Source organism: Protomyctophum parallelum (assembly GCF_964188405.1).
Source record: "Protomyctophum parallelum genome assembly, chromosome: 12".
NCBI classification, from domain to species: domain Eukaryota; kingdom Metazoa; phylum Chordata; class Actinopteri; order Myctophiformes; family Myctophidae; genus Protomyctophum; species Protomyctophum parallelum.
In genome coordinates, this window is record NC_139712.1 from 9,581,353 (window position 1) to 9,597,229 (window position 15,877).

General features: G+C 44.5%; 1 protein-coding gene across 1 annotated transcript in view; it reads left to right on the top strand.

Moving 5' to 3' along the window:
• Positions 1-11,526: 11,526 nt before the first annotated feature.
• Positions 11,527-15,877, top strand: part of LOC310867496 (leucine-rich repeat-containing protein 34-like) — a gene marked incomplete at both ends in the record, with an annotated part of 34,766 nt that continues 30,415 nt past the window's right edge. Inside the window, one exon of the mRNA XM_083777611.1 lies at positions 11,527-11,582. Coding sequence (XP_083633737.1) covers positions 11,527-11,582 — 56 coding nt within the window. The remainder of the gene's footprint in view (positions 11,583-15,877) is intronic.

Consider the following 15,877-nt stretch of genomic DNA (forward strand, 5'->3'; position numbering starts at 1 on the left):
TAGGTTAACATGAAAATGCTGATATTTTTTCAATTTGTCAGGCATGTACAGTTCATAGGTTACCTGTCCCAGGCGCTTGGTGATTTGGTACGGCCCCTGCCATTTGGCCAACAGCTTACAGTCACTAGTTGGAAGGAGCAGCAACACCCGTTGACCTGGCAACAATGTCCTGTCCCTGGCCTTCTTGTCATACCAGGTCTTTTGGGCGGTTTGGGCTGTCCTCATGTGCTCTTGTGCTAGAGCAGTCATCTGTTCAAGTCTCTCTCTCATTTTGATCACATAGGCAACCACACTCTCCTGATCTGTAGTCGGCTTCTCCCAATGCTCTCTCAGGAGGTCCAGTGGCCCCCTCACCTGGCGACCATAGAGAAGCTCAAATGGTGAGAAGCCTGTTGACGCCTGTGGCACCTCACGATATGCAAACAGCAAATAGGGCAGCCATTGGTCCCAATCAGAGCCTGTATTGTCCACAAACTTCCGCAGCATGCCCTTTAGCGTCTGATTAAATCTCTCCACTAACCCGTCCGTCTCGGGGTGGTAAGGGGTGGTCTTGATGCCCTTCACTCCTAGCAACTGATAAACCTGCTGCAATAGTTTTGACAGGAAGTTTGTAGCACAATCTGTAAGGACCTCTCTAGGCACCCCTACTCTTGAAAAAAGTTGCAAAAGACAATTGGCAATCTGTCTGGCTTTGATAGATCTGAGGGGAAATGCTTCTGGATAACGGGTGGCGTAATCACAAATAACTAAGATATATCTGTGGCCTGAGGAACTTTTTTCAAGGGGCCCCACAATATCCATGCCTATTCTGTGAAAAGGGGTGTCAATAATAGGTAATGGTTGAAGCTGTGCACGGGCTACTCCTCTAGCTGATGATAGCTGACATGTTTCACATGAAGCACAAAAGCCTTTCAACTGGGTGTACATGCCTGGCCAAACAAACCTACTGGCAATTCTATCCATGGATTTCTGAAATGCTAAGTGTCCTGCCCAGGGTATAGAGTGACCTAGCTCCATCACTCTATGTGTAAGGCTCTGTGGCAAAGCTAAGGCCTCCACCTGATCCTGTAGCTGGTAGAGAATGCCATTCTTAATCACATAGCTAGCCTCTGCTAAACAGTCTGCCTTGCCCTGTTTCTCACCCTCAACCTCTGACACTTTATCAAACCACGCGGTTAGTGTAGGGTCAGCTTGCTGCAGTGCTGCTATGTCTGATGGAATGTCAAAATTCAGTGGCTGACTGGGCTTTGCCGTTTCCTCACACTGTATCCTGGCCGTAGCCAAAACCTTTTCCCTCCTTCTCTGAGCTCTGGACTTTGGTTGCTTGACCGGGCCTGCTTTCAACTCAGCATGATAATATGGTAACTCTTCTAGAGTATTTATTTTCTTCTGAGCTCTGGTTATGACCACGTTACATGCTGTACCTGTAGGGTGGGGTTCTAGCTGCTGCTGCTGCTCAGCCTCCTCTGTGCCCTCATTGATAACCTGGTTTCTCTCTTTTGACTGCTGTATCAAGTCTAGCAGTGTGGGGACATCGTTGCCAAGCACAACTGGATACGGTAATGTGGGCACTAATGTGACTGGCATGAGATAAGTCTGTCCACCTACAGTAAGATACACCTCAGCTGTGGGGTACACTTTCTGATCCCCATGAACACAACAAATGTTTGACGTGGTGTCACTCCACAGCTCTCTAGGGACTATGCTGGACAACACAACAGACTGACAGCTGCCTGTGTCTAGAAGGGCCTCCTCTCTCTGACCGTTGACTAGCACTGGTGCAGTGTGCATTTTGTCTTGAGCTGAGACTGAGTGGGTGGGTCTGGGTACTGAACATAACAAAGACGGTTTATTCTGTCTGTTAGCAGGGCATGAGTACTGTGTATGGCCCATCTCATTACAGTGATAACATCGTATGTCTGGTCTAGAACTGGGAAAAGACTTAGTGGTGTTAGGTTTACTGTAAGAGCTTTGCCTGGCACTGGATTGAACTCTAGCCTGAGCTTGACCACCCCCCTTTGACTTACTGCCTCCAGTGTAGTAGTTGTCACGGCCATATGTGGGTCCTCTGCTCCCAGATCTGGCCGACAGAAAAATCTCAGCCAGTCGGGAGGCCTCTCCCGCTGACTTCGGGTCACGTTCTCGGATCCAAACCTCCATTTCTGGATCCACCATCCTCAAGAACTGCTCTAGGATCAGTAATTCTGAAATATCCTTCACAGTGGAGGCATCTGGTTTGACCCATTTCGTAAACAAGTCCTTCAACCGCACATAAAGTTCCCGTGGGGTTTCTTCCTGATGAATGTCCAGTGACCGGAACCTTCTTCTGTAGGTGTCCACTGTGATCTCATATTTAGCTAGAATCCCTTCCTTGATTTTGTTGTAGTCTTCAGAATCTGCAAAGTCCATGAGAACATAAGCACTGCGTGCCTTACCCGTGAGCAAAGGGACTAATTGAATAGCCCACTCCTCTTTTGGCCAATGACAAACAGTGGCCATCCTTTCAAAGGTTGTCAGGTAGTGTTCAATATCATCATCCTGGGTGAGTGGTATTAACCTAGGGTCTCTGTGTCGTATATGTGGTGGTGCTGGATCGTTTCGTCGTCTGATGCTCACCCCCATATTCCTCCCACTCTCCTGGTGTTGGCTGGTTCCCGGGTTCTCCCCCTCCTCCTCCTCATCATCACCAGCATCACCACGGTAGTCCCCATCATCCTCACCATCCTCTTCTCTGTCCGCCATGTCTCTCATGTCATTCATCTGTGCTTGCATGTGTAACACCTGCTGGTGGATCTTTTTCCATCTCTCGTCTTGGCGTTCAGCCTCTCTTTCCATCCGCTTGTCTCTAGTAGTCTGGGTGACAGCCATTGACTTCACCAGGTCACTCAACTCGTCCAGTTTGTCAGGCTTACTGGCTGCTCCGTCCTCCTGCTGGTCATTTGCTGTACTTGGCTCCCCATCATCTGGTTCCTCTTGCTGTTCTTGTTTCTTGTCCTTCTCCTTTCCTCTGGTCTTGCTGGCCATAGTTATGTGCTATTAAAGCACCCGCCACTCGAGAGAGGCTGGGACCACCACTGCTACCACTTGTGAGAGTGTCGAGCGGCCAAGGCAACAAATGAATAGAGACCAGTCCAGGGCACCTTCAATAAGGCTTTATTTCTCAATCACTTTGACAGTCATAGGCAATACAACCTGTCATATCTCGGGTTAAACACAACTGACTGCTTTTTATAGGGCAGTCCATTACCTGGTTAGCCCATACCATTCCCCATGGGTAACAATCACCATATTCCCCATTCTTAGAAGCACACAATGCCATTTTATATAAACTTACTCCCTGTATATGCACCCTCAATACCTATTCACAGTTAGTAGTTAGCATAGAATATATACACAACACATACAGGATTACATTCATTATAGTCCATCCCAATCCCCCCTGCTATCCATTTCCCACTTGGTCCCTCCCGGAACTATAAGAGGGGTGCCTATACCCAGAGGGAACTCATTTGCCCGAACACCACCCTGAGAGGAGGATGAGAGTAAACAGAGGTAAGTTTAGACATCAGAGATTTACATTCCTTCTTCACAAGTCTTCTCATTATACTGGTCAATTAGAAAGTATGCTGTCCTCTTTATTCCTAAACTAATGTGAATTATATCTGTTCATTTGTAGGTGTATGAGGAGATCCGCCACTTCAGAGAATCACCGACAACTCAGTGTCCCCCCTTAACTTCAATAAATGCATTTGTTACAATTTGTGTCCTTATTTACATTATACCATACATGTAGAATTGTGTTAGCATCTGCATTAGGTATAGTAACGGCGTCCGCCGTTACAAGGGCCTACATTTGCGTTCACACGTTTGCTTCGTCAACCACAACCGCAGCAAAGGGAACTTGAGAGGAAAGCGCAGTGAGGAAGTGAAGCGAGACCCCCGGTATTTGCGTATAATATAGAATCAGAGTTTGTTTGATCCGCACCAGAATTCGAATGAAACTTCACACCTGCCAAACGAAGTGCACTTTCCGATGATGAGCAGCTGGATTCATTTTAATCGCAGTAAAACATCCTGGTGTGAATGTGACCTATACTGTATAAGTGCCATCAACAGAATCACTTCCCTCCACAATATCCATTCACATTTATCCCATTTTGGGGGCGAGAACTCCTTACCTTACCCTTTAGCTATTGAAAAATAGCAGAGCTACAAGCTCATAGCGCGCCACCGAGTGGCGCGCTACGAGCTTGTAGGTCTGCTATTTTTTGAAAAATCGAAGAACGACTGACATTTTTCAGAAAACTGTCGGGATGTACATAGAAGACATTTTGTTAGAATCTGATCTCAGGTCAAAATGGGTTATATATGGGGGGGGGGGGGGGGGGAGTAAAAGCTAATTCAATAAGTAACATCTCATCAAGTAACACCTCTCAGCTTTCAACGCCATCATCACGATTCACGACATAAAGAGACTCCTCCGTTGCATCACAACACACACACACACACACACACACACACACACACACACACACACACACACACACACACACACACACACACACACACACCATCAAAGACAGTAACCATGGCAACAATCAAAGGACTCATCCTCAGCCCACTTCAGCCGGGGGTTTGGAGGAACACAGACTTTTCATTATGTTCTCCAGGATAAATGAGGGCCTGTGTGTGTTACTAACAGCCAGCCCCCCGAAAAGTCACTGGAGTGTCGTGGCCGGCCGCACACTTTCCCCTGAACGCGGCACGTTTCAAATGACATGCCTGTTCTCCCTTGGGCTGGCTGGTGGTGGAAAGTAACCGAGTACATTCATCCGTTTCGTTGGAAAGTAACTGAGTACATTCATCTCATTTCATTCTGCGTTTCCTAATGGAAGTATAGGTCCATAAGATCGTCTTGATAACACCAGAGGGAGTACAACCATCCATGTACAACCCATATTCGGCCCAAACAAGGGACTGAATTATTTTCCGCTCCTATGCCACCAAAATGTGGAACGCCCTACCGACAGTCATTAAGACATGTGAATCCCTTGACTCCTTCAAAACCGCTCTCAAAGGGCACCTATACGGACGGCTGCAATTCGAAACTGGCCCCCGTAAAATCTGAACCACCCCCCCCCCCCTTTTTCCCCCTCACTGTATAATGTTTCTTTTCCCTTTTTGCCTCCTTTATGATGAAATCCTGTTCTGTTCTTTGACTATAATAGATCAAGTGTCTATTTGTACGTCTCTAAATGTTTTGATGAATTGAACAATGTGGACCCTGTTGTAAACAAGTGTAATGCTTGATCGGGTCGTCCACTCACAGTTAACAGTCTTTGTATTGAGTTTGTGCTTGAAATGTACTGTACATTCTGCTAATAAATATTTCAATCAATCAATCAAAAGCAGACCAGTAGGCTCCCAGGATACATGCAGTAGGTCCATAAGATGGTCTTGATAAAGTAACTTACTGGACGGTAACATTCAAAGTGGGTGATTCATCGAATTGCCTATTGCCTCTTGAGGTGTGTACTTTAATGCTTGACTATTCCTTTTATCTTTTTTTTTATTTTTTTATTTTCATTATTATTATATCACTATTATTAGTATTTTTGTTAGGTGTTTCAGTGCAGTTGCTTCTGGTCTTGATGTATAGTGTTTGAGTGGTAGAGAGAGCATCTATGTTTTGTTGATATTGAAAGTGTATTAATTGTTCTGTCAACATGTTTAATGTATTGTTTTGTCTATGTACTGTATTCATTGTGTTGTCCCCTCTAAAACGAGATGATGAATCTCAAGGGGCTACCCTCTAAAGGAAATAAAATGTCAATATAGTAATATCTTTGCCTCTTTCTTAATGTTTGACTTTTCCGCCAATGTTTGGCAATGTCCTTTGCAACAGGAGTATACAGTTCAACATTGCAGTATTGATATACTTTTTTTTACTTAAGTAACAAATGTGAGTATACTTTCTCTCCCCCACCACTGCTGCGCAGCGCGTTTCAAATGACTGCCTGTTCCCCTGGCCGGCCGGGTCTATGGGGCTCTTTGTAAAGAGTCAATGGGTGTAGGAGAGGAACAGGACAGAATGCAGGCACCGGGCCCAAAGTCCTGTCCTGACTCTACACCTGAATGTCCTCCTTCAATGCCACAGGGTAAAAGACAGCGTTTAATACGAGAAAACTCTGTTCACGTCATGGGGGCTTCCTTCAGTCCAAATGTTCAGATCTCCTACACATTCTGACCTGAGATCAGATTCTAAAAAAAATGTCTTCTACACATCCTGACCTACAAAAATAGCAGACCTGCTACAAGCTCGTAGATCTTGAGCTTGTGGATCTGCTATTTTTTCAATAGCTAAAGCATATTTGCGCCGCCCTCGTTGAAAACAATGTATTTCCAACTCCAGCTTTGTCTCAGTTCAGGCTGCATGATGAACAGCGCTCGGTTTCTGCCCCCTCAATGTCCTAACTCTTCTATTAGATGGCTCTGGGTTTCTGCCCCCTCAATGTCCTAACTCTTCTATTAGATGGCTCTGGGTTTCTGCCCCCTCAATGTCCTAACTCTTCTATTAGATGGCTCTGGGTTTCTGCCCCCTCAATGTCCTAACTCTTCTATTCGATGGCTCTGGGTTTCTGCCCCCTCAATGTCCTAACTCTTCTATTAGATGGCTCTGGGTTTCTGCCCCCTCAATGTCCTAACTCTTCTATTAGATGGCTCTGGGTTTCTGCCCCCTCAATGTCCTAACTCTTCTATTCGATGGCTCTGGGTTTCTGCCCCCTCAATGTCCTAACTCTTCTATTAGATGGCTCTGGGTTTCTGCCCCCTCAATGTCCTAACTCTTCTATTAGATGGCTCTGGGTTTCTGCCCCCTCAATGTCCTAACTCTTCTATTAGATGGCTCTGGGTTTCTGCCCCCTCAATGTCCTAACTCTTCTATTCGATGGCTCTGGGTTTCTGCCCCCTCAATGTCCTAACTCTTCTATTAGATGGCTCTGGGTCTCTGCCCCCTCAATGTCCTAACTCTTCTATTAGATGGCTCTGGGTTTCTGCCCCCTCAATGTCCTAACTCTTCTATTAGATGGCTCTGGGTTTCTGCCCCCTCAATGTCCTAACTCTTCTATTAGATGGCTCTGGGTTTCTGCCCCCTCAATGTCCTAACTCTTCTATTAGATGGCTCTGGGTTTCTGCCCCCTCAATGTCCTAACTCTTCTATTCGATGGCTCTGCAATGGTGGAAATAGTAGTACTCACATTTGTTACCAAGTACAAGAGTATCAATACTGCAATGTATAGAACTACTCCATTACAAAAGTCCGATAATCAAAATCGACTTGAGCAAAGGTTCGGTACTAAATGTACTTAACCCATTCTGACCTGAGATCAGATTCATACGAGGTTTCCGCAGGACACACACTGGTCTGATGAACCCATTCTGACCTGAGATCAGATTCTAAAAAAATGTCAGTCCTTCTTCGATTTTTCAAAAATAGCAGACCTACAAGCTCGTAGCGCGCCACTCGTAGCGCGCCACTCGGTGGCGCGCTATGAGCTTGTAGGTCTGCAATTTTTCAATAGCTAAAGCATGACATGATGCTAACACCAAAATGGGTTCCCGTTCAGAATTTACTTAAAAGTACCAAAAGTAAGTGGATTGGCTATTTTCAAATGGCCAAAACGTAGATCGTCAGGACTGAAGACCTGAAGTGTTTACTGTATGTTTAAGTAATAATAATCAAAATCTACAAAAGTAATATAGTAACTAAGGTTTTCAAATTATTGTAGTGGAGTAAAAGTACAACGTCTGCCTGTGTGTGGACTGTGGAGTATAGACGTAATGATAACGATAATTGGAAATACCCAAAGTAGGCCTATACAAACACCTGTAGTCCTGTACTTATATAACCTGTACTTATACGGTAAGTAAAATGTACTTAGTTACTTTCCACCACTGGGCAGAGTACAGCATCTTGCAATGGGTCTGGTCCACAAAGATTCGATACACCACCAAGATACCCATGTACCTGTCTAAATACTTCCTTAATGTAAACGAAGTCCACACCCACAACACCAGAGGGAGTGCAACGAACCATGTACAACCCAGATTCGGCACAAACAAGGGACTAAATTATTTTCGCTCCTATGCCACCAAAATGTGGAACGCCCTACCGACAGTCATTAAGACATGGGAATCCCTTGACTCCTTCAAAACCGCTCTCAAAGGGCACCTATACGGACGGCTGCAATTCGAAACTGGCCTCTGTAAAATCTGAATCCCCCCCCCCCTTTTCCCCTCACTGTATATGTTTCTTTTCCCTTTTTGCTTCCTATATGATGAATTCCTGTTCTGTACTTTAGCTACATAGAAATGTCTATTTGTATGTCTCTAAATGTTTGTATGTCTCTAATGTTTTGATGAATTGAACAATGTGGACCCTCTTGTAAACAAGTGAAATGCTTAATTGGGGTCGTCCACTCACAGTTAACAGTCTTTGTATTGAGTTTGTGCTTGAAATGTACTGTAAATTCTGCAAACTGTTAATAAATATTTCAATCAATCAATCAATCAATAGGCACCGGGCCAAGGTTCTGGACTATAGGCACCGGGCCAACCGGGGCCAAGGTTCTGGATGTTCTCCTTACAGAACCCCCAGAGAGAGAGAGAGTAGAGAGAGAGAGGAGCATGCGGGGGAAAAAATCACCTCAAGCATAACCGACCGGCTTAGCAGCATGCCGCGTCGACATATATAAATACACTCAGACAATTTATTATAGCTTTAAGAAGCGGCTCCGCGAGACTCAGGGAATTCTTCAGATTATGACAAAGCAACCTGAGCCGTGATTAATTGGTCTATTTATGGCACGAGGCAAAATGTGCAACCAATTTGGCCTGTTCTGTTCCCTCCGTCCGTTCGCACTCAGCACCACCTCCACTGAAACAAACCTGTTTCACCTCCGATGGGAAATACAAACACCTCCCTTCTGCTGTGCGGGGGACAGGACAGGGGGAAGGATTAATGTGACCACATGCAGAGATTTCTACCCACTCACATCATTTTTCAGGCCTCTGTCTCATGCGCACGGACACACACACACACACACACTTGAAGCCTCATCTCCAGTGGCGTGCACAGACATTTAGAGGGGCAGGTGCTCAAGTGAAAAAAAGGGCACCTTGTGCAGCGCATTTTGGGGAGGGAACCCATTTTGGTGCTTTAGCTATTGAAAAATAGCAGATCTACGCTACGAGCTTGTAGGTCTGCTATTTTTCTTTAATCGAAGAACCACTGACATAGAAACATAGCTTTAGATTGTGGCGGGCCTAAATAATATAGTAGAAGCGTTTTTTTTATCAAGTTTTGATCAATGTCACCGTGGTCCAACCACACTACAAATTAAGAAAAAATAAGAACACTTTTTTTTTAAGAGCAAAATTGCCAAAAGGGCAGGGGGTGCTCTAGCACCCCCTAGTGTCTATCTGTGCACGCCACTGCACACACACACTTGAAGCCTCATCTCATATGTACAGGTGTGCTAAATTCAAATAGAAGTCCACAGGTTTCCACAGTGATTAGGCTAAAGTGAGTGCTTGCTGTGCATTCATGGAGACACTTATTGGAGCCAGAAGGAGCATGTTATAGACATGGGCAACAGTTTAAACAACGTCTGGTCTGCCTGCGGTATCCTATACAGTGCAGCTGGCATGGGCATTCAGCGCATGGGGGCAGCGGTGCATGGCCTGAGGGTCAGATGAGCGCTTCTTGTTGCCGGTTCAATTCCCCGGACGGACGGACGGGCAGGAAGGAACGATCTGCGCCGGGAAGTGGTTGGTCAATCACTCACCCAACAACACCGGTGAAGTGCCCTTGGGCAAGGCACTGACTGAACCCCCAAATGCTCCAGTGGAGCTGCTTAGCGGCCAACAGTATAAGACTGTGGTTGTACTGGTCAGCTATACCAGGTTTTAATGTGTGTGTGTGTGTGTGTGTGTGTGTGTGTGTGTGTGTGTGTGTGTGTGTGTGTGTGTGTGTGTGTGTGCGTGTGTGTGTGTGTGTTTCTACGTGCAGGGCGTTGCTGAAAGTGAGCACTTGTGCTCAGCCACTACCCTGGGTAAATAAAGGGGGAAAACATGGAAAAAGGAGTGTCCTACATAATACTGTACACAGTCACACAAGACTAATATTTACCACTGCTAGGTTAACCCATTCTGACCTGAGATCAGATTCATACGAGGTTTCCACTGGACACACACTGGTCTGATGAACCCATTCTGACCTGAGATCAGATTCTAAAAATGTCAGTCGTTCTTAGATTTTTCAAAAATAGCAGACCTAAAAGCTCGTATCGCGCCACTCGGTGGCGCGCTATGAGCTTGTAGATCTGCTATTTTTCAATAGCTAAAGCATAACATGATGCCAACACCAAAATGGGTGCCCATTCAGAATGGGTTAACACGTCAAATAACCAACCTGGAGGCTCATGGGAATTCATATTTGCATGGATGTATTTCTGTGAAATTCTCACAAAACCTGACGACTGATAATCAACAGGAACGGATTTTAAAATAGAGACATATTATAGGAGACCTGCAGGCGAGCATTTTCGTGAATGTTGAAACAAAAAAACTGCAGCACTATCTTAAACTCCCAACCGCTCGACGATGGCTCCCCCTGGTGGTCGTCAGCCTGTCTGGCTTGGCCCAAAAAGAGCTGAAATAATGACATTCTTTACCTTTGCGATTATTAAATATAATAATACACATACTGTACACCTTTCCATGCTTGAAGGACTGATCTGGGATCTTGTGCTCTCGCCCTCTCTCTAGAGTCTAGCCCATTCTGGGCCGAGAACCCCTTTTGGTGTTTGGCATCATGTTATGCTTTAGCTATTGAAAAAAACAGCAGATCTACAAGCTCGTAGCGCGCCACCGAGTGGCGCGCTACGAGCTTGCAGGTCTGCTATTTTTGAAAAATCGAAGAACGACTGACATAGAAACATAGCTTTTTCAGAAAAAAGACATTTTTTAGAATCTGATCTCAGGTCAGAATGGCTTAGAGACAGAATGAACAGGAAGGTTCATGTGATGAGCTTATATAGTTCCAGTTATGAATGTATACTAAGCTACAATGTTTGCATTCACAGGCATGATGTCATCATCGGGGGCATCTGTGCCTGAAGAATGCAGAGCACCCTCTGGCTGCATAATGGCCTTGAGGTCTGGGTTGGCTCTTCTTAGCCCATTCTGAACGGGCACCCATTTTGGTGTTGGCATCATGTCGTGCTTTAGCTATTTAAAAATAGCAGATCTACAAGCTCATACCGCGCCACCGAGTGGCGCGATACGAGCTTGTAGGTCTGCTATTTTTTGAAAAATCGAAGAACGACTGACATTTTTTTAGAATTTGATCTCAGGTCAGAATTTGGTTAATCAGACCAGTGTGTGTCCAGTGGAAACCTCGTATGAATCTGATCTCAGGTCAGAATGTGTTATTGAGAAAAAGATTAGCAGAGTGGCATGGACAGAATGCTGACCCTGGGGGCACATCACCACCATGTGACTCTGAGTCCATATGATGTCCAGTGAGACTGACTAACGATATCAATAGACTGTGTGTGTGTGCGTGTGTGTGTGTGCGCGTGTGTGTGTGTGCGTGTGTGTGTGTGTGTGTGCGTGTGTGTGTGTGCGTGTGTGTGCGTGCGTGTGTGTGTGTGTGTGTGTGCGTGTGTGTGTGTGTGTGTGTGTGTGTGTGTGTGTGTGTGTGTGTGTGTGTGTGGCGGCTGTGGCCTATAGGACAACACTGAGCATGCAAACTAGAAACTATTCTATTCCATGATGTAATGACCATTTTAGTGTGAATGTAGGTCGATGCCATGCAGGTTAAAGGAGAATTCCATACTAAAAGGCTTTCTTACCTTTCTTTGTAGTTGTTACGTCCCCATCAAAGAGGTCCAGGTGTTATTTTGTGCAAAAGCTCCTTATTTGCTATTTCCCCTACCATAAGCCCTAAATGAATTGCATTGAATTGAATGGGATGTATGGGGTGTTGTGCTAATTTGCTTATTTCCATCGAAATAAGTAGTAAAGTGTGCCGCTTGGGTTATTATTTACATTATGAAGAGAGGATATATACAAAATAAATATAATTTTGAGCGATGGAAATAAGCAAATTAGCACAACACCCCAAACATCCCATTCAATTCAATGCAATTCATTTAGGGCTTATGGTAGGGGAAATAGCCAATAAGGAACTTTTGCACAAAATAACACCTGGACCTCTTTGGTGGGGACGTAACAACTACAAAGAAAGGTAAGAAAGCCATTTAGTATGGAATTCTCCTTTAACCCTTGGACTACCAGTCCAAATTTTTTTGTTTGGGTAACAAATTGGCATATTTTTAATTCATCGTTTTAACATACAAGAAAGATCTGGTGGATTGAAGAGATGTTTTTCTTTTTTCATTCATTGCAAATGTATTCTCTCGATTCGCCACCAGATGGCGGGAAAGCATCATTATGCTGATTTTGGCTAAAATAGACGGATCTTCCTAAGTCACTTCCGGTTCAACGATCAACAACAACCTGTAGTATTTTGACCCTAGTCAATAGCTTGGCTGGTCCGGATTGCTAAGCTAATGCTATATTTTTCATAACTAAGTCAAATTAACCTCAAATCAACCCCAAAACATCGCAAAATATCACATTTTTTACAGCGACGCACATAGAGACGGCGCGCGTGCACGATAGCGCACGATCACGCGGATTTCGGCCATTTTTTGGTAAATTACATCCAACAAAGAATTAGAAAGTAGAAAAAAACGGCAGGTTACTTACAACACATTTTTTGTTGTTTTTCTTCTTTGTAATTATTTGTTTGGTCCAAAATATTGTGTGTGTTGTCATGATTTGTCACGACAAGAGTTGGCTTCGTACGACGCTTAAAAGGTCTTTAAATAAATTAAATAAGAACTGCCTATGGGGAAATGCATTGCATTTTCATTTCCTGGACCGTTCGTTGTTCTGAAAGGGGGAGGGACTGCGACACTCTATTGAGGGCTTATATTTAGGGGAAATAGACAATAATGTACTTTTACACAAAATAACATCTGGACCTCTTTGGTGTGCCTAACCTCCCACGGGGGCAGCACACCTAAACCTAACCTTAACCCATGTCTAACCAATGACTAGTCTAACCCTAACCTCCCACGGGGCAGCACACCTAAACCTAACCTTAACCCATGTCTAACCAATGACTAGTCTAAACCTAACCTCCCACGGGGCAGTACACCTAAACCTAACCTTAACCCATGTCTAACCAATGACTAGTCTAAACCTAACCTCCCACGGGGCAGCACACCTAAACCTAACCTTAACCCATGTCTAACCAATGACTAGTCTAAACCTAACCTCCCACGGGGCAGCACCCCTAAACCTAACCTTAACCCATGTCTAACCAATGACTAGTCTAAACCTAACCTCCCACAGGGCAGCACACCTAAACCTAACCTTAACCCATGTCTAACAAATGACTAGTCTAAACCTAACCTCCCACGGGGCAGCACACCTAAACCTAACCTTAACCCATGTCTAACCAATGACTAGTCTAACCCTAACCTCCCACGGGGCAGCACACCTAAACCTAACCTTAACCCATGTCTAACCAATGACTAGTCTAAACCTAACCTCCCACGGGGCAGCACACCTAAACCTAACCTTAACCCATGTCTAACCAATGACTAGTCTAAACCTAACCTCCCACGGGGCAGCACACCTAAACCTAACCTTAACCCATGTCTAACCAATGACTAGTCTAAACCTAACCTCCCACGGGGCAGCACCCCTAAACCTAACCTTAACCCATGTCTAACCAATGACTAGTCTAAACCTAACCTCCCACAGGGCAGCACACCTAAACCTAACCTTAACCCATGTCTAACAAATGACTAGTCTAAACCTAACCTCCCACGGGGCAGCACACCTAAACCTAACCTTAACCCATGTCTAACCAATGACTAGTCTAAACCTAACCTCCCACGGGGCAGCACACCTAAACCTAACCTTAACCCATGTCTAACCAATGACTAGTCTAAACCTAACCTCCCACGGGACAGCACACGTAAACCTAACCTTAACCCATGTCTAACCAATGACTAGTCTAAACCTAACCTCCCACGGGGCAGCACACCTAAACCTAACCTTAACCCATGTCTAACCAATGACTAGTCTAACAATAACCTCCCACGGGGCAGCACACCTAAACCTAACCTTAACCCATGTCTAACCAATGACTAGTCTAAACCTAACCTCCCACGGGGCAGCACACCTAAACCTAACCTTAACCCATGTCTAACCAATGACTAGTCTAACAATAACCTCCCACGGGGCAGCACACCTAAACCTAACCTTAACCCATGTCTAACCAATGACTAGTCTAAACCTAACCTCCCACGGGGGCAGCACACCTAAACTTAACCTTAAACCATGTCTAACCAATGACTATAGTCTAAACCTAACCTCCTAAACTAAACTAAGTATGCACCCCCATAAACCTAACCTTAACCCATGTCTAACCAATGACTAGTCTAAACTAAGTATGCACCCCTCTAAACCTAACCTTAACCCATGTCTAACCAATGACTAGTCTAAACTAAGTATGCACCCCCCTAAACCAAACCCATGTCTAACCAATGACTAGTCTAAACTAAGTATGCACCCCCTATACAAATAAGGTAGGAAATCCTTCTAGCATGGAATTCTCCTTTAACAGTGACAACAGTGACACCTTTTGGCCGGAAATAAACTTGTTGACACTGGGACGTTTGTTTCTAGTTGCCATAACGACAGACACTCAGACAGTACAGTACACCATCTAATGTCGACTCTATATGCCAGTGAGTGAAAGAGCGTCTCACTTCATTCCGACGCCATGTGTAGTGAATCCATTTCAGCGCACTACTCCGCTGCGTGTGCACAGCTCAGGACACCCATAAATCCATATGTTCTAGAGGTTTTGCAAGAGACGACGAGGGACAATAACGGGTACGTTTTATTCAAATGACATTTTTTACCACTGGTGGAAAAAGTACTCACATGTTATTGTTAACCCATTCTGACCTGAGATCAGATTCTAAAAAATGTCTTCTACATCCTGAGAGTTTTCTGTAAAAGCTATGTCTCTGTCAGTCGTTCTTCGATTTAAAAAAAAATAGCAGACCTACAAGCTCGTAGCGCGCCACTCGGTGGCGCGCTATGAGCTTGTAGATCTGCTATTTTTCAATAGCTAAAGCACAACATAATGCTAACACCAAAAGGGGTTCCTGCCCAAAAAGGGTAAAAGTATCAATACTGCAATGTAGAAGTACTCTTGTTACAAGTAAATGTCCGGAATTGACTTGAGTAAATTGGTACAAAAGTATTGACATAAAAATGTAGGCCTACTTAAAGGAGAATTCCATACTAAAAGGCTTTCTTACCTTTCTTTGTAGTTGTTACGTCCCCACCAAAGAGGTCCAGGTGTTTTTTTTGTGCAAAAGCTCCTGATTGGCAATTTACCCTACCATAAGCCCTAAATTAATTGCATTGAATTGAATGGGAATTGAATGGGGCTATGGGGTGTTGTGCTAATTCGCTTATTTCCATCGCTCAAAATTATAATTTCTTTGTATACATCCTCTCTTCATAATGTAAATAATATCCCAAGCGGCACACTTTACTACTTCTTTCGATGGAAATAAGTGAACTAGCATAACACCCCATAGCCCCATTCAATTCCCATTCAATCCAATGCAATTCATTGAGGGCTTATGGTAGGGAAAATAGCCAATAAGGAGTTTTTGCACAAAAAAACACCTGGACCTCTTTGGTGTGGACGTAATGA